Source organism: Myotis lucifugus, unplaced genomic scaffold, assembly GCF_000147115.1.
Source record: "Myotis lucifugus unplaced genomic scaffold, Myoluc2.0 scaffold_3, whole genome shotgun sequence".
NCBI classification, from domain to species: Eukaryota; Metazoa; Chordata; class Mammalia; order Chiroptera; family Vespertilionidae; genus Myotis; species Myotis lucifugus.
In genome coordinates, this window is record NW_005871051.1 from 17,963,745 (window position 1) to 17,983,526 (window position 19,782).

General features: G+C 41.0%; 1 protein-coding gene across 1 annotated transcript in view; it reads left to right on the plus strand.

Moving 5' to 3' along the window:
* Positions 1-22: 22 nt before the first annotated feature.
* ARPC2 (actin related protein 2/3 complex subunit 2) overlaps positions 23-19,782 on the plus strand; it is a 29,586-nt gene continuing 9,826 nt past the window's right edge. Inside the window, exons 1-7 of the mRNA XM_006082504.3 lie at positions 23-174; positions 377-458; positions 7,548-7,582; positions 9,640-9,752; positions 13,323-13,368; positions 16,576-16,762; positions 17,413-17,506. Of these exons, the coding sequence (XP_006082566.1) occupies positions 385-458; positions 7,548-7,582; positions 9,640-9,752; positions 13,323-13,368; positions 16,576-16,762; positions 17,413-17,506 (549 nt within the window). The 5' untranslated portion in view covers positions 23-174; positions 377-384. The remainder of the gene's footprint in view (positions 175-376; positions 459-7,547; positions 7,583-9,639; positions 9,753-13,322; positions 13,369-16,575; positions 16,763-17,412; positions 17,507-19,782) is intronic.

Here is a 19,782-nt window from a genome sequence, read left to right on the forward strand (position 1 = left end):
CACGAGGGTCGAAGCGAAATGGCGCGCGGGCCGCGCGTCCGGGCGCGAGCGGAAGTGGGTGTGAGAGCGGAAGTGGCCGGCTAGAGCCGGGGCTGGGCGGGGACCGGTCTTGTGGGTGAGGCGGCAGCAGCGGTGGCGGCGGCTCGGCAGGCGGGTTCAGGCATCTGGGGCCAGGTCGGTCCGGTGGGTGGGTGGGTGTCTCCACCGTCAGTGCGTGCATCTTCCCCTTCCCCTACCCCGATCCCTCTCCCCTTCTTCCCTCACCTCCTACCCCACCCAGACCCCTTCTCAGGGGGCAGCAGGGCCGCTCCCTCTGTCCTTCCTTCCCTTACCCATCCTCACCCGCCCTTGTTTCTCCTTCCCCTGCCCGGGGCAGCCGCCGCCATGATCCTGCTGGAGGTGAACAACCGCATCATCGAGGAGACGCTCGCGCTCAAGTTCGAGAACGCGGCCGCCGGGTGAGCGCGCGCCCGGGGACGGAGGGTGGCGGGGGAGGCAGAGTTGACCCCTGCTGATCCCCAGCGTTCAGCCCCCGAGACGTGGGGAGGAGAGAGATGGGGGACCTGGCCGGGTGTGGGCACTGGCCCGGCGGAGCAGACGTGGGAGGCGATTGGGTGCGGAGGGGTGAGGGGCAGAGGTGCGTGGGGAGCGGCTCCGGGGAGGATGCGGAAGCGGTGAGTGGACAGGAGTGCGCGTGCTAAAGGGCAGGCGACCTGTGGGACGTGAGGGCAGCCGGGGCCGGAACTCTCACCGGAGGATGCCACTGCCCTCTGTGGCAAGCGTGGGACCTCTCCTCTCCGTATTCCCCGTCATTGTTAGGAACCTAAGACAGCCCCTACGGATTGGGTTCCAGGAGTTTGCAGGAATTCCCAGAGCTGGAGGAGGGCAGGAGATGCAGGCCCAGGTCGTTCATCCTTCTCGCACCCCACCCCAGCTCCTCGCCTAAAGGAGCAGGAGGGGAGCCTGAAAGCAGACCCAGCCTCGGTGCCAGAAAAAAAAACACCACCTCTCTAGTTCCCCTTCCCAGAACCCTACTGTGAGAGACACTGGCCATTCTGTTTCATATTTCTCAAGCAAAGCTAATAATCTTCCCATCCACACCCCTTCCTTATCTCTCTTCTTAGGCTCTCATTCTCTTTTCCCCCACCCATGAGGCTTTATCTGGTTATCTTTTACGTTCTTATTCCAGCTCCCTGATCTGTGATTTCTTCTGTGGTAATTCTGGCCCAGGTACACACTCAAAAGCGTCCGGTGTGTGAAGGTCCTAGGTAACCTTTTCTACCATCGGCCTTTTTAAACGTGGGCTTGGGACACATTTCCAAGGCAGCCTTCTCCGTCAAACATAAGACTCAGTGGAAGACAGCCTCCTCCCCCAAAGCTGCTTTGCTTTTAAAACATGAGACAGGGGATTTTAGCTTCTAATTTGTGGTGCCCTGTGGTTAGTCCCGTTGCCCATTTCCCCATCTGTGAGGACGGGGCTTCACATTTTGGTTGCACCGTTGAGGAAATAAGTGCAAACTGTTTCTGGTGAGCACGGAACTGGTAATAAGGAAACTGGGTGCTTGGCGATCCATAGATGGGAGAGGATTGGCGGAAGGGAAATTGTAAGTAGTCATAGGAACCTGTGGCGTGGAGGCATTAAAAGACAGATGCTTCTAACCCACTGCTGAAATTGAACATATTGTGTCTCCTATATCTTTTATAAGGCCACCGATTTTGATCTGTACAACAAAGAACAGCTTTCCTTGAAGTAATGCGTACAGTGAACAGCAGCTTTGTTTCCTGCCAGGGGCTGCAGTTGCTTATATTTTAGGCTAACTTGCTTCTTGTCTTAAGCCTCCACTTACCAGTTCCTTTACATTTTAAATGTTGAAGCGAATCAGCTCAGACTTATCTTGGGTGATTGCTCTCTACTTTTAGAGCAGTGTAGCACACAAGAGGAAGTTAATTAACTTCTGCATTTTCACAGCTGATCCTAAGTGCATTCTCAAGTCCAGACTAGTAAAGAAATGAGACCTAGGTGGTTATAAGCTGGTGCATTTTCAAGTAGGAGCATGCCTTGTACTGTGGGAGTCTGTTCATATCTATTTGTGTACTAATAACTTGTGGTTCCAAAATATAGCCCATTATTCAGAACTTCAGCTCTATTCTTTTTAGAAAATTACTCTTAAAAGGACCGACTAACCATTTTAGAGGACTTAAAGTAGTCACTCAAGTCTGGAAGGCATAAGTTATAACTTCTAGGGCATTTCTTACAAAGTACATGTTGTAGCAGTGTTGGATATTGGGGCAGGGCAGCAAGGTTTGGCTTTTATTCTGGCCCATCTTCCCTTAGAGACGTGACTTTAAATAAGTGGGCTCAAAACATTTTGCTGAAAAGCACTTTGAAAATCTTTGAAAAGAGACCATGATAGCCAGTTTAGGAAGTAGAACTTTCCTGGGATTGCACATGTAACACCCTGGTGTGAATTTCCAGGCATACAGGTAAGGTGAGGCAACAATGAAGTAGTTGGGTATTTATTAAGGCACATGCCTAGGGTAGAACTTCCAGCGAAGGTTAACTAGTGTGATAATCATAAACATGTATGGGATCCTACCGGTGCTCAGCACCAGCAGGACAGAAAAGGGGGGGCCTTTCTGAGAGAGCCTAATGGCAGAGGCAGCTAAGGGGTGAAATGTGTTGGGTTGAAGATCAGAGAAATAAATTAAGGAAAAGGAGTAGCTTGGAGGAGAAACCCTGGAGTTTTGAAAGGCTTTGCCTGTGTGGAAACCTGCTAGAGAGGTCAGTTCCACCCTCCTTTACTCTTCTCAGAAGACACCATTTGGGGAGATTATAGTTCAGATCAACCCTCTCCAGAGCGAATCTTCCAACTCTGTGATAATCCTATATGGTAGCCAGTAGCTGTGTGTGGCTAGTTAAGTTTGAATAAGAATTAAAGTGAAATAAAGTTAAGTTCCTCACACTAGTCACAGTTCTAGTGCTCCGTTTGCCCATGTGGCTAGAAGCTGTGGTGTTTGAACAGCACAGATGTGTAACATTTCCATTCTCGCAGAATATTCTCATGGACAGCAAGCACTCTTCCAGCTACTGAAGATGTAAGCATGAGATAGCCTTGAAACAGTTCTGTGGCATATAATTCAGAACACTGGCAGTAACTTTCCTTTTGAGGTTGGTCTTTTTTTAAATGATGCACCTCAGATCATCCTATTGGGTCTTCTTGCCTGTGACATCCTACTAAAAAGCTAAATTTCCTTTGGTAGTCACTCATTGGGTAAAGCAGTCCTATCATCTAAGCTGTTTAAGAATACATTTGGTCATGATAACATTTTAATTTGGAGGCAGTTCCGACAAAGCCTAAGATTCATTCCAAACAAATTGCTTTTTCTTTTTCCCTACCACACTCCTGGGAGAATGGCTTATTGGAATGATTCATATATCCTCACAAAATGATGATTATTGGTAAGTTGTCTTCCCAATAGCCTACAAACTAAGAGAAAGTGACTGATTAAAAAGCTATACTCAACATTGCAAATAACCTCATGTGCAAGGTCTTGTCAACAGCATTGCCTTTTCAGTTAGGAATTCTTACCCAGACCCCCCAATTGAAATAGAAGTAATCTGTCAAGTTAATTAAATTCTTTTGTTACTCTGTACACACCAAGAACTTTTTCAGCCTCAAAAGCTAGGCTGTCAACTTAGCTAGAGTCTGGAGTCCAAGATTGAGAAAATGCTGTCTGATGCAAATTGCTGTTGATTTTAAGTGCATTCTGGCTTCTTGCCACAGCTGTGCATATTGTGGGGAACTGTGGTTCTGTGAGGGGGAGTGAAGCTCAGTAAGCAAGCATTGCCAATTGGTGTGGGTGAGAACTGTGGGAAGAGATATTTGAAAAAGAAAGGAATAAATTAAATCTTGCTGATACCTTGTTCTCATTCCCAGCTATACTGCATATGTCCTCAGAGATAAACTAGTTTGAAATGACTTGGAATTAGGACATTGTATGTAGTGGCTGATTTGCTAAAAAGATCTGGTTGGTCTTTTTACAGGTCATTATAGTTACACACTGTTGCCTGTCCTCTGGCCTCCTTGGCACTGCTTTGGGCATGAAGCCCCAGAGCTACACCCCAACTGATGACTCCTTCAGGGCAGGGTCTGTCATTTTAGTCATCTTTCCCCACCCCCACGGGGCTTTCTCACATACATATTGTCAGTTTGGTAAAAGCCAGCTAGCATGGTTCTTACTTTCTTTAAGAGTTTACTGCTTTTCTGACAATGATGTGAATTGGCTTTTAGATCCTCTTCTCCCGTATTTTGAGATATGGCTTTAGCAGATCTTTACTATCTTTATAGTAAGATAGTGAGCAGAATTCAATAATTCCTTTAATTCAATTCATGGAAAGGGATAACTAGAAGAGAGACTTAAGTGCCCAAAGGGAATTGGATATATTTGGGAGTAAAAAACTCCAAAATTCTTAATGAAAAAAGAGGATTGGATAATACAGTTCTTGAAATCCAACTGAATGAATATACTATGTTTTAGTGTCTTGTGCTGTCCAGTCAGTAACCCTGAGGACTTCTTCAGCTGGCTTGTACTGCTGATCCATTGCTGATTCTTGGAATTACAATTCCAAAACCTTTCCCAATTGTGGCTTCAAAGTCTGGTCTCCTCTGACATCACCTAGAAGAAAAACTAGTTTATTGGTCACCTTCTGTGAACCAGGCACTTTGCTATAAGCTGTAATGTGGCTTCATTTGATTTCAAATGTGCACTTTGACAGGAGTTCCCATTTACAGTGGGGAAAACTGCTCTTGAGAGTTATGGGGAGTAGACATATATTCTAAGCATTGTGCAGGTGCACCCAGCACTGGTGATTCCTGACCTTATTTATGATATGTCACACATAGATTGGGACATTTGGGTAAATGGCCTAGCCTCAAGGTCCTGCCACTGGACTGCCCTAAGGGCTGTGGGGATCATTATCTCAGCATAGCTTTAACTTAGTCATAAGACACTGATTACAAAACTTTGCTGTGCCGTATTATCTCAATTAGTCTTCACAACAGCCTTGTGAGTTGGGTGTTTTAGTCTCCATTTTCTAGAAAAGGAACTTGAGACTCAGCAATATTGGAGTAACATTGCTTGTGGTTACATAGCCAGTAGGTAATAGAACTTGCATTGAACCGTCAGCTCTGAAGAACTTGGTTTTTCTGTGATTAAACTCACCCTCACCATATGAAACTTTAGCAGATGGTAGAACTGAAAATAACCGTTTATCTATTTGGCCTATTAAGGTTAAGTGGACCAAGATGCAGACCAATCTTACACCCCTCTGCTCCATGATATTTTTAAGCCACAGGAGTAAACAACAAACACCTGGTCTTGGAATTGAGCTAGATCTTATTATGGGATATTTCATAGTCAGTACGGTCTCCTTGTTGGAGAGTTCTCGGACCTCTAACTCCCAGATGACTTCTCTGGCAGACTCCTTTGGCCTAGTGCTCTCTGCAGCCTGTCTCTCCTCTGCAACCTTTTGTGCAGCCATAAATAGTAAACTAAAATATTAATGGCAGTGATTTGACAAATATTCTCACGTCAGGCAGAAACCACTTAGAACAGATCTTAGCGACTTCTCTCCTAGGGATCTGTGCCCAGGGAACTCTACAGACTAGAGAAATGTAAAATTTCAGAGTCAAAATGTTTCTTTGGAACCCTAAGGTGATTTATTTCTAGTTGATTCTTCTCAGTCTGTTAATGAAGTGGGAGAGTGAGGAACTCAGTCTTTCATTGGCTGAGTTAAAGCTTAAAGGTTAAAAAAGAAAACCACCACCACCTACTTACTACATGATGCAATGTCAACTTTTATAAACCCTCCACCCTTTCTGGCACAGCCAGCCTTCTCCAGGAAAATATGCTTCAGTGCTTCCTCCTGTTTGTGCAGCCTCTTAACATCTCATTCAAATGGACCACAGATTAAAATGCACTTCTTTTCTTTTCTAGAGATAAGGAATGGTTGTTGGCCATTCCTTGCCTTTGTTCTTGGCTCCAGTTTCAAATTAAAGATCAGAAGCAATTTAAATGTTCATCTCATTCTTTTCATCATATTCTGAACTCATTGCTTTTTCATAAACCCACTTGATGCTTCCATTCTTAGAGAAACCAACATATTTTTCCAATATGGATGGCTTTGATTTTTCAACAGAGCTAACATACACTCAATAGAAGCCAGTTTCCTTGAAAGGTATTGTTGAGCCTCTGCAGCAGCTTTTTTAAATAGTCGAGCCATAAACCACATTATATATCCCGTTATTTCCCAGCAACCCTGGAGGGCAACTCAGGCTTGGTTCCTTTTACAGGTGAGGGAGCATGAAATCCTGAGCAGGTTAGGCAAGAATAAATGTGAAAACGTGTCTATCTTATCTACTGGCCCATAAAACAAAGTAGAATCATTTGAGTTAGTGGTAGCCAGCTGGTAAACAGTTTTCATTTGTTTCCTACCATCGGGCTTTGAGAAGTGGGGAGAGCATGTAGAGTAGCTTTTCACTGGGGGTTAATTGACTATTATTGTTTATAGCGAGGATATATGTCATGCTTTCTAGGTAATAGCTCAATAGCATTTATCAAATAGAAGTCCATGTACCAAACTAAGCTGGAAAGTGCACAGAGAGTATTAGGCTTATGAGGCTGCCTGCCTTCCGTGACAGGTTCTTTCATGTCTGTTCTCTTGTTTTATCTTTAGCAGTTCTATGAGGTAGGTAGGATCACTTATGTTCTTTCATTTTATAGATGGGTAGATCAGAAAATACACACTATGGATAATAATCTGTCTGAAAATATGGTCCTGGTGAAAAAGCTACAGTTGGAAAACAAGTGTCTTGACTGTTCTCAGCGGTTTCACAATGTTGTTTTGTGCTACACTTTCTATGGAAGTATAGCACTGCAATTACAAAACAAAACTAGGGTAGAACCAGTCAAAGGTGGCTTCATGAAGGAGAGCGGTGAGTACTTTGGTGATACAAAGGGAGAGGGAGATGTGCAGGAAGAGTTATATATTGGCTTTGAAATGGAATAGAACTTTCTGTTTTGCTTTATGGCCTGAAATCATCCTTTTACTTTAAATAAATTAAAAGCATTCTATATTCTATTTAGCAGTTTTCCTGCTGAATGTACTACCTCCATCACTACTGTCCTAAGGGGAGGCACTGACCAAAAGATGGCATCTTGTGGTTCATAAATATAAACATGTATATCAGGGTCTTAAGGAATTCAGAGCTGAACCACAACAGCTCTGAGCACCAACCACAACAGAGATTCCACATCGGCTGGGAAACAAAAGCTGCATCTGTCCTGCTTCCCTTTTTTTATCCTCCACCTTAAGTAAATCCAAAGGTTCAGGTGCATGAAAAAATGAATTGTGTATTCAGATCAGCAGTAAGCATAAGATTGCATCAGAGTGGTCTGATCTTAAATAAAACTCAGGAGCCTTTGCAAGTCCCCTTGAAGGCAAGCAGCAATACAGTTATCTTAATTAAAGAATTTTTGTTTTGCAGAAACAAACCAGAAGCAGTAGAAGTAACATTTGCAGGTAAGTGTCTTTATCTCAATTCTATAAAGAGAAGACACAATTAAAAAATAGAAAACAAATTTGTTCCTCAAACAAGCCTTGACATTTGGAGCACTATCCCTTAAATTGTCAAATCTTTATGAGGTCTTTATTATAGATGATTTTAAATATTTTTATTTGTTTCAGAGAGGGAGGGAGAGGGAGAGAGAGATAGTAACATCAGTGATGAGAGAAAATCATTCATTGGCTGCCTCCTGCATACCACCCCCTACTGGGGATCAAGCCCATAATCCAGGCATGTGCCCTGATCAGGAACCGAACTGTGACCTCCTGGTTCATAGGTTGACACTTAACCACTGAGCCACACCAGCCAGGCTATAGATAATTATTTTTTTTTTTTAAATATATTTTATTGATTTTTTACAGAGAGAAAGGGAGAGAGATAGAGAGTTAGAAACATCGATGAGAGAGAAACATCGATCAGCTGCCTCCTGCACATCTCCCACTGGGGATGTGCCCGCAACCCAGGTACATGCCCTTGACCGGAATCGAACCTGGGACCTTTCAGTCCGCAGGCCAACGCTCTATCCACTGAGCCAAACCGGTTTCGGCAATATAGATAATTATTTTATGAATTTATGAACTATATAAAATTGCCTGCTGTTATCTTGGAAGTTTGGGTTTAATTTTGTGGTACAAAATAAGGTTTTTTTTAATTTTGAAATATTAAGATGTTATCTTCAAGTAGCCATCTCAGTTTGCCTAGAACTAGAGTAATGTGGAAACACAAAAATGCAGAGACCTGTTCAAAAAGTTAGAGATGTTACTGTTTTCTATTCCCTGCAAAGAATTAAGCGATAATACTACTTTCTTGCTCTGTGAACTTTGAGTTATACAGCCACCCTCTGTAAAATGAGGATACTTGACTAGATGATCTTGTAAGCTGAAGTCTGAAGGGCTGTGACTTTGGCGGTAGGTAGGCACGGTCCCCATACCCTCCTAGCTAGGAATGCTAGATCTCCCTAAAGAAATGGCAGTCATCACCTAATTTCAGGAACTATGTAGGGCAAGTTCTCTGTGTACTACAGGAAGGTAGAAGCCAAAGAGAAAGGAGGCCTATAGATTAGAAGAAACTTAAGGGATAACCAAATGCAGTATGTGGGCCTTGTTTGGATCTGAATTCAAATAAGAAAACAGTATTAAGAAAAACTTCATTGAGACAGCATTTGGACATTTGACTAGATATTCGATATTAAGAAATTATTTTAAAATCTTAGGCATGATAGTGGTGTTGTGGTTATGGGTTTTTTTTTTGTTTGTTTGTATGTTTTTTGTTTTGTTTTTTTAATATATTTTATTGATTTTTTTACAGAGAGGAAGAGAGAGGGATAGAGAGTTGGAAACATCGATGAGAGAGAAACATTGATCAGCTGCCTCCTGCACACCCCCTGGGGATGTGCCCACAACCCCGGTACATGCCCTTGACCGGAATTGAACCCGGGACCTGTCAGTCCGCAGGCCGATGCTCCATCCACTGAGCCAAACCGGTTAGGGCGGTTATGGTTTTTTTTTTGGTTTTTTTTTTTAAGTCTATTTATTTTCTAGAAATTCTAAAACATTCTAAAATATTTATGGTGTGATGTCTGGGATTTGGATTAGAATCAATTCCATTGGGGGGGGGGGTGTCTCAATAGAACAAGATTGGCCATGTATTGATAATTGAAGTCATATAATGGGAATAGGGGTTCATTATACTGTTCTTTTAACTTTTATACTGTTCTTATAACTTATATACATTTAAAGTACGTCACCATAAAAGTTTTATTAAAAAATTTTCCAATACCATGCTGTGATTAAGGTAAGGATAGCTTTGTAATTTTAGAAAAGGGCAAAGAAATGGGTACTTAACAGTTCTATCACAGTGTTTCTGCTGACTGCCCACGTGGATTTAAAATAAATGTCATTTTACTTATATGCCTTCTAAAAAGAGGGACTTTCTTATGGCCTGCAACAGATAGGTACTTTGAGATATTATTCCCCATTCCCAAGTTAAGCAATCTTATTTACTTTACTTACAGATTTTGATGGGGTCCTCTATCATATTTCAAATCCTAATGGAGACAAAACAAAAGTGATGGTCAGTATTTCTTTGAAATTCTACAAGGAACTTCAGGCACATGGTGCTGATGAGGTAAGTTCCACATCATTTTCCTTGGGACTCACCCTTTGTTTTTCTCCTCACCCTTTGTTGACAACTTACCACCCAGAGAAAAGATCCATGGCACTGAATTTCCCCCACTGGCACTGGCCACTCTGGATAGCTTGCTCACCTAACCAGGGTTTTGGTTTTTTGTTTGCTTTTTACTCTAGAGAAATAAAGATGTTCCCTAACCATTGAAAACAAAAACAGCTTTAGTTCTAAAAAAATAGAGCAAAGAATACTCTTCGTTGACTGATACAAAAATGGCTATCATGAGAATGAGATGGGTTCCTTCCTATTTCTATAACAGGTCAAGCAGGTATATTCTGGCCTGTTTAAAGTTTATAATCATAATTTTTCATTCTGAAAATGTAGGCACAAATCTTCCATTTAAATTTTTACATTTAACATTCTTTAGAGCTGGCCTCTTAAAGTACCTCCTCTTCTCTATGACTGCCTTAGGGGAACTATGAAAGGATGGCCATGCGTTGTGAAACCCTTGGTGGCCATGCCTTATTCACTGGTTTCTTTCAATAGTTAAAGTAGCAGGTTTGGTTCCTGTTGAACTATATTTGCTCTGAGGAGAGCCATTTATGGAAGAAAGAAACTGCTATTACACCAGTGTGCGCACATTGTGGTTGGGTCTCAAAGCAGGAAGTATGACTCAGTTCCTGAATCAGTTTTCAAATATCTTTTAGTTTTAACAAGCTAGGTTCATCTTAATCTGGTGAATGAAGATACAGCCATTTCTATTTTCTTTCCAATTAAGAGTAGTAGCTTTTGATTATTTAAAATTTATGTAATGAAAAGACTGTTTGCAAAAGAATATGATAGAAATCTCAATAATTTTTTGGTTTAAAAACTAAAATTATATGTTAACCAAACAATGCCAAAAGCCATTGGTAGTCACTTACCTTAGTTATTCATATGCAGTTGATTTGCCCCATAAATTCAAGGGAAAAGTCAAAACCTTTTCTGATTTGCCTCTTAAGTTCAAAGGAAGAAGAAATGTTTAGAGAGTGTATTCATAGTTATTTTACCTGGGAAAGAAAAGCTTCAGGAAGAAGATCTAGTCATATAAAGGATAATATTAAAGATAGTAGCTGATTCTTCTCTTTACCAGATAGAGAGCAAGAAGAAATAAGTGACTATTAAAGTGGCCCTGCTTAGATTATCTGTAAAATAGCTACCTGAAAATAATTGTTAAACAGTTGAATAGCCAACCAAATTGTGTAATGATTTTCCCTACACAGTCCTCTCTCTATAAAGATCTAGGTGCAATAATAATCTTTAGAAGGGAAAGATGTGTTAATTAAGCTAGATTTCTTAAATCTCCTTCTAGTCTGTGCTTTCCTTCCAATGGAACGCCAGAACACATTGCTATTCTTAGAGCTACCACAAGGGTCAAAGAACCAACCCCACCCACTCAAGTGGGTGGAGTGAGTAACATTCACAGTGTTGGAGCAGAGTGCACAGTAAGTGGCTCCCTGGGTTGGTTAAACAGTGACCAGCCTGCGATAACCACAGGAAGCTTGTTACTTTGTCACAGGCCCTTTTTCAAGGCATAAGGCCTCTGCCTCTGGTGGGAAGGTTTGATGGGGTGATTGATAGGTTATCTATACCATCTCCTGGTGTTAGGTTGGAAGAGTGGGCACAAATTAAAAAGTGAATCATAGTTAAAAGTGCAAGTGAAGTAAACCAGGTGCGTTGGCTGGTTTGATCAAGGGGAGGGAACAGAGGAGTTGAATGTGGTATAAATTTGGCTCTAAAAACCTTTTAGATCTTAGACCTTAGTAAGCCTGGAATTAAACCTAATCTTAGGGGCTGTGGTTTCTGACATATCTGATTTCCCCTTCCTCCAAATACTAATAGTGCACATAGTACAGAAGTGTAGCTCAGGAGCAGTGTGCCAGTTAAGATTCTTGTAAGATGTGCATGTTACTTTTCCCCCCAGAAATTCTTTATAAGAAGTGATATATAAGACACCTGAAGATCAGAACTCTGCCACCAAGAAACTCTAAGACCTTGAACCTTTCCCCTTCAGTTCCTCTTCTGTGAAAGAGATACCTCACAGTGGCTATATGGTCACCAAATAGGAACTATATGTGGCATTATTTATCTTTTGCCTTTATACAAACTAATCTGATTACTGGTTCATGCTTTGAGGTCCACCCCATTATCCGAGTTTTGCAGTTTGAGAATTTCTTCCAGCTAAAGGAAAATGGTTAAATAATATGTGAAAATAAAATACGTTAAATAAAGAATACCTAAGAATGGGAGCACGGAGAACCTCACCATGTAATAATTTTCTCAAATGGGACATAAAATATATGGTCTGCTGCTTTTTTAAAAATACCTAGAGAGCACATTGAAAATAAGATTAGAAGAAAAACATTGATATTCAGTCACATCTATTTATTGCTTGTCCTGATATGCGGGTATATGTAACTGAGACCACAGCAGTGAACAGCACAGAGTGCCTGCCCCCACGGAGCTCCACTCTGTTGCTGCCTGTGTCTACAGTGCTTTTCTGTGGCTAATGCAGTTTTTTAAACATGCAGGTATAAGTTCTATAATTAAAACAAAAGTTTGTGCTTTATTGATTTCAGAGAGGAAGAGGGAAAGAGAGAGAGATAGAAACATCAGTGATAGAGAGAATCATTAATCGGCTGCCTCCTGCACACCCCACACTGGGGATCGAGCCTGCAACCCGGGCATGTGCCCTGACCAGAAATTAAATCGTGACCTCCTGGTTCATAAGTCAACACTAAACCACTGAGCCACGTCAGCTAGGCAAATAGCTATCTTTTTAGTGCTTAATGTGTCCCATGTAACATTAAGTCAGAACAATTCCTTCCAAAATAAAAAGTTTGTTTCTTAACCCATGGCAGCCTAAGAGCAATTTCCACCAGGTGAAGCAGTCACACTAGCACAGAAAAAATAGGGAGGTGTGAAAAGGTTTTATCATTTACTTCAAAAAGCTGGAAAGTAGCCAGCAGTAAGTATTGGTTTTGGGGAAAATGCCTTTAGAGAGTACAGTCTTCTGTGGACCCACCAGTATAAATAACTGGCTAAGATTCAGTTATCCATTGTCTTGCCTTTAAAAAGCTGGTGATGAGCAAAATAATTTTAAAGCGTTCAAAATGAGCAGGCTAATTAGAATCAGTTCCCAAAAATTGTGATTTTATCTCTTCATTCACCTGGGTTAATGGTTTGGCTGTACTTACTTGATAACTAACATTATCTATACTCACTTGGCATGCATCCTTCTGCTCTATTGAAAAAAAGATGTTTACGTGCAGTGTATGATCTGAAGGTTGTGACCAAGTCCTAAAAGAGTAAAGGATGAGCCTTGATTGAAAATCAGGTCCTAGGCTAACCTTTTGGATTTAATAGTTCTGTGAGTGACTTGCTTGGTATCTCAGATAAATCTGCTTCCCTCTATCATTTCCCATCTACCGAACGAAATGAAAAATGCTGGCTCTTGGCAAACACAGTGCTTTAAAAATAATGAAATTATCATGACCTTTGGATTAACATATTTGTTTTTATATTTTCTAGTTACTAAAGAGAGTGTATGGGAGCTTCTTGGTAAATCCAGAATCAGGTACGTGGCAATATATATGACTGGACAGACATGGAAAGAGACCTGCCTTGTTTGTACTATGCTTTTTTTAGCCAGCGGATTTTGTTTATTATCTTGCAAATATTTCTGTGTGACCCCAGTTCCCACTTCAACTCTCCATAAAAATAGTTTTTAAGGGGCTTTGCATTGTTCAATAATGGTACACAGAGTCGTGTACAGTATTGGTGTATGTTTTTTCACATTTATTTAAAGGGGCCAGTTGACTTTCTTATTATTCTTTCAGCCAGAGAGCCCCCTTTGTGGTGATTAAGATGCCTTTTGAAAAGACTAAGCAAATATTGATTCCCACCCCAATCCCTAGTAATACCTTTTTCTGTACACAGCACATTTTGGAGAAGAAAAAGGAATATTCACAATTGTTCTTACATTTTTAAATAACAAAAATGGCCAGAGGAATTAAAAAGTTCCATTGCCATCCTTGATTAGAATAGCTATGTTATACTGCTTTAAAGGAAGTTTAAAGTAGAAAAGCAATATTTTCATCCCTGAATGATTAAGTGATCATCTCAAATTTTGAGGCATTTAACTGGGCCCCATAGTTGGACCAGGTAGTAAGACCATTTGAGTGTATTGTTTTTTACTCAAATATTATTGCTGTGGTACCTTGATTAATACATTGTTTTAAGAAGGAAGATGTGTCTGTCACTTTCTTTTAATAGCAATTACTTTTGCTAGCATATTGCTTTCTCTTTTCTGACATGGCCCTGCCTCACCACTCCCCTTACAATACTTGCTGTCTCCTATATGCTGCTTAGAAGCAAAATATCAAATACAGAAAGGTACCTTGTTACTAGGAGTATTTGTGGATGTGAGTTTTAACTGCCATCCATAAGGAATGCTGAAATGTGTTAATCTCCAAATTGATGGTACCAATATATTGCAGAAATAAAAAACAAAGTTAAATAACACTGTAGACTTTAAGAGGAATCAAGGAGTTTCAGGAAGGAAGGAAGGGAGGGAGGGAGGAAGGAAGGAAGGAGAGAAGGAGAGAGAGAAAGAGAAGAGAAGAAAGAATCAGAGCTAAAACAGAAAAATCACGTAGGAACTCTTGCATGCTTGTCACAGCTCAGATCCTAAAATCTATCAGGACAACCGGAGTAAACACAGAGAGCTTATGTTTTGTACCTGCCTTTTTTCCACTTCCTGCTAAAGCACAGACATTGTCAGATTACAGACCTGTGTTCACACAAATGCAAAACATGTGAAAATAGTGTCTCTCCTCTTTTTCTATGGGTATATCTGGGCAAGTTTGGAAAACGCAGCAGGGCATACTAGATTTTTTATTTTCTTCATCCTCAGTATGTTCTTTTCATCATGTCAGAAGCCTTACTTAAAGTCTGACTTCAGCAATAGTTTTGTTTATTTTGTTTTATTTGGCTTCTTAAAGCTAGCAAACCTCAACTTTAAATATTTTCCTTTTTTATCTAATCTTGTAGTCTTTTGCTTACTGGTTTTTGGGTCCCTAAAAAGGAATAATGCTTGATATTATTTAATATTGGAGGGCCAAAAATGTGCTAAGCACTATCTAGAACAGAGATTTACGTAGCTCATGCTCTCAATGAGGATAGACTCAACAAAAAACACAGACTGAGGAATGTTCTTGGGAGAAAACTAAATTAAAGGCTCAAGATGTTCAGCAATATGAAATCCTTTGCAGTTCTGGTAAAAGTATTCCCATCAGTTGCCTAGAATATGAAATGATCCTCAGTGATGTACAGATATTTATCTATAGGCATTTGGGCACATATTAATCATATCATTATATAGTCAAGTGTGCCAGCCTTGTGTGCTGGCATTTGTACTCGGTATGCTGTAAGGAGCCAGGATAGTGCAGTGGTCAGCAGCCTTGGATTTCAGTCCTGTTCTGCCTCATTTATTGATGACTCACTGTGTTCCAGACACTTTAAATATTGTACTTTTCTCAAGTCTCCTAATAGTCTCCCCCATCTCACCACCCCCCCTTTTTTTAAACACATTTTATTTTATTTATTTTTTTAAATATATTTTATTCATTTTTTACAGAGAGGAAGGGAGAGGGATAGAGAGTTAGAAACATCGATGAGAGAGAAACATCGACCAGCTGCCTCCTGCACACCCCCTACTGGGGATGTGCCCGCAACCAAGGTACATGCCCTTGACCGGAATCGGACCTGGGACCTTTCAGTCCGCAGGCCAACGCTCTAGCCACTGAGCCAAACCAGTTAGGGCTACCACCCCCTTTTTTAACAGATGCAAGAATTAGAGGGGTTAGGCAATCTGTCCAAGGTCACAAAAGTGGCAAGGCCAGGATTTATCTCCAGTTGTGTTTAGCTCCAAATAGAGGTGCCTCTACCTCTCTGTCATGCTGCATTTGTCATGACACTTTGCCTGTTTGAAGCTCTTTTTCTCTCTGAAATGAGAATAAACATCTGCCCTGCCTGTTTCAAAGAATTCCTATGGAGACCAAATGAAATAAAATATTTTCAAACATTTTGAAAAATTTAGTGTATACAAATAAAAACTACTGGAGATATTTTTTTTCTAGATTTTTCCATTTTCTGCCTCCTTCCACAAAGGACTTGGAATGTTACATAGGAGGTATATTTTATTATCAAAAAGATACCCAATGCCCTGCCAGTGTGGCTCAGTGGTTGAGCATAGACCCATGAACCAAGAGTTCAATTTCAGGTCAGGGCACAATCCTGGGTTTCAGGTTCAATCCCCAGTAGGGGGTGTGCAGGAGACAGCCGATCGGTGTCTCTCTATACTTCTCCCTTCCTCTCTCTCTAAACTCAAAAGCATATTAAAAAAAAAAAAAGATGCCCAGTTTGTTGGCACTTGGCACATTAAATCTCAAAAATTTTACCCAGTCCCCTTCACAACTGTGCATAGAACACTAAGTTTTTAATCAAATTTTCCAGAGTGTGTCATCCATTTATTTGTAATCAGTCATCTCCGATATTGATTCAAATTTTTGCATAGCATTTGTTAATTAGCTGTATATATTTACAGTGATGTTACAAAAATTGAGATTTTACTTCACCTCATTTGTCCGATGAGGTAGGTGGGAATGGACAGCATTCTACCGGGGTTAAAAGTATGATCATGGAGACAAAATAAAATGTCATAAGAACTTGGAAAGTTTTTGTTTTTTTAATAATATCATACTGCGTGTTTTTTTCCCTCCAGGATACAATGTCTCTTTGCTATATGACCTTGAAAATCTGCCTGCATCCAAGGATTCCATTGTGCATCAGGCTGGCATGTTGAAACGAAATTGTTTTGCCTCTGTCTTTGAGAAATACTTCCAGTTCCAAGAAGAGGGCAAGGAAGGAGAGAACAGGGCAGTTATCCATTATAGGGATGATGAGACCATGTGAGTATAGAATATGGTCCTGAAGCTTGGGTGTGGCTGTCGCACACGCTTATCAAAAGGCATACAGCCAGGTCAACCTTAGACTCTTGTGTGAACCCTCCTCCTCTGAAGTGTCTTTCTCATAAATTCTTTAAGCCAGGATGTATGATATGAGGTCAGAGGGGAGGCTACTTCCCTAGTCTCCAGTATTGAACGTTGGCAAAAGATAAAAAGAGAATCCAGTGCTTTCCTTTAAGGTACCATAGTTCTGAGTCCCCTTCAGTAATATAGCCAGATAATCAGGAGGTAGAGGGTGCCCATAGGTTCTGTGTTATTGCAACTCTTGGATCATCTACATGCTGTGAGTCTCATTGTATATAAATAAGTAAAACTTTTAAAGTGGTGTTCAGAGAATCACTAACTTGAGATTCCATTTCATATCATATAGACAAAGTTAACATCTACTTTGGTGATTTTCATCTCCTGCCGCTCTCAGGCCATGCATTTATTATACGGACTTTGTTGGCCATAACTACTTAGTCTCACTGGGCATACCTTGTTTTATGAATTAAGAGATTTATGACTTTACCCTCCTAATTTACTTGTAGATCAAGTTCTTAACAAAACCCCATTCTGATTCTGTACTTACTCATGGGTTTTGTTCCCCTCAGGTATGTTGAGTCTAAAAAGGACAGAGTCACGGTAGTCTTCAGCACAGTGTTTAAGGATGACGACGATGTGGTCATTGGAAAGGTGTTCATGCAGGTATGGAGCGGACATCTTGGGGCAAAACCATAGCGTGGTGGTTTATAACCTGGCACCAAAACCCACCATAGGCACAGAAAAGAGAACTGTCAGTTCTGTTGATGTTGGACCTTGTTGAAGATTTAATTAAAGAGCCCCCACCAAACTCACTGAATGTATATTAGTGGTTTTAGCCTTTGTAGGACTGGACTAGAGGGTGATTTGAATATTTAACATACTAACAATATGACTAAAATATTAAGCATCCTTCCTGACATGGGGGTCTTTGATTTATAGCTTGGTCACACTTCCTATCCTCTTGTATTCGTCAGATTTCTGGCAAGGTCTATTGACTTGTGTCACTAGATTTCTGAGTCTGATACCTGCTAATCAGTTGCTGGCTCTGGGACATGAGAGCTCATGATGAAGTGGTATCCAAGCTGATTTCTCCTGAAATGGCTTAGCATTCAAAACCTAGTATAGTGGTTAAATTTTCAAAAAACTTTATGTTCGTTCTGTTCCTTGGCAGGGTGATGAGATTTAAGAATTCTGGGACAGAGTCTTTTTTGCCAAATGGAGTTGAAAGATAGTTGTGCTTAATATAGTGAGGGTACTTTATTACGACGTGGCTAGGGAAATCTTCAAAAGTGATCTCAATTTGATCCATCTGTCATGGCTTTTTGTGTTTAGACTAATGAATCAGAAACTCTAATTTTGTAGCCCTATGCAGAAGAATTAGAATATTAATACTTTGAGAGTAATAAATTTTGTGTGTATGTTAGAGAGAAAGTGTGTGTGTGTGTGTGTGTGTGTGTGTGTACGTGTGTGTACATAGATATATATATATATATATATCTTGGGTCCAAAATGTAAGCCTCCAGACAGGAGCTTCATATATTTTTGTGCAGAATTGACAGGAATTAAATGCAGTAGCTCAGAAATTGGGGTAAATCCAGACCAGCGAACTAATTTTAAAAGCTATGAAGTATATATTTAGATTTGGCTGGTTTTTACCAATCTTGTTCCATTTTATTCCAGGCGACATCTTAGCTTCTTTTTATACTCTAAACAGATCTTATCTTGGAGAGTGTACTGGAGATTTGTTTCCCAGGAGAATTTTGTGTATTCTTTTTTTGTGTATGAATGTAAACTCGTCCCTCACAGTACATGTGGTAGAGGACTTGTCTAAAAGGGAAAACAAAGTCTCTGCATTTTTGCACTGATAGTATCTCCAGTTAGTGACTGGCCTGGCACTGTGCAGACTCATATGGTGTCTGGGAATGTGAAATGGCTGTGTTCAGGAAGCCATCTGCCTGCCTCCCTCTCCAAATTTAAAGTCTGGGGTCACTTATTTGAAATGACCATAGAAACCTAGACTGACTTTGCCAGTTTTTCCCCCAAAATAAATAATCTGCGCATTTTCTTGGACCTAGTGATTCTAAATTTCTAGGAGAAAGAACAATGGATGCCTGGCACAGAATGTTGTAACCTGGGACACTGTTGGAGTCCCTCACGGTCACTTGTCTGCTTGCTGTGGGCCTTTGTGGGTTTTCGGGTTTTCCCGTGCCAACGTGCACTTTCAGCCTGGTCAGAACACAATTCCTGCTTTTGTCATTTGGCAGACACACTCTGAGGGTGCTTACTGCCTGTAGAAAAAAGACAGGGAGTTTCCAGTCCCCATTCACACAAATGATCTAGTGCCTGGATTTGGTGCATTATCTTTGTAGGCCTATCTATAAGCTGATGTATGCCCACAAAGAGAAAGGCTGGTAGATGTCATCATTTCAATGCTTATTCTGTGAGAAGCAATTAACGACTCTTGGAGATTGGAGTATGGTAAACTAGAATTTTTCCATATTAGATCTTAAAGTCAGTAACTAAGAAAACTTAAATGGAAACCACTGGGTTCTGTATGTTGAGGGACAAGACACAAGCATTCTGCCTCTTTAGATAGTTGTGAAGATAATAATTTGAGGACCCTCGCTATCTGTATATATGTGTGATTATATATAATATACTAGAGGCCTGGTACATGAAATTTGTGCATGGGTGTGACCTCTAGGCCTGGCTAGCAATCGAAGCGCGAGTGTCTGGTGTGGATGGGCAGGTCCCAGCTGATCTCTGGGGCCCTGGGCCCCCGCGTGCCCCCTCTGTCTGAGTCATCAGGCCCCTGCCCGGCTCACTCAGCTCCTGGGAGCCCCACTCGCACCTGCCTTGGCTTGGTGCCACCCACTCACTTGCTCAACCATCCCATCACGGTCCTGCTCTCAACAGGGCCCATCATGACCTGCAGCACC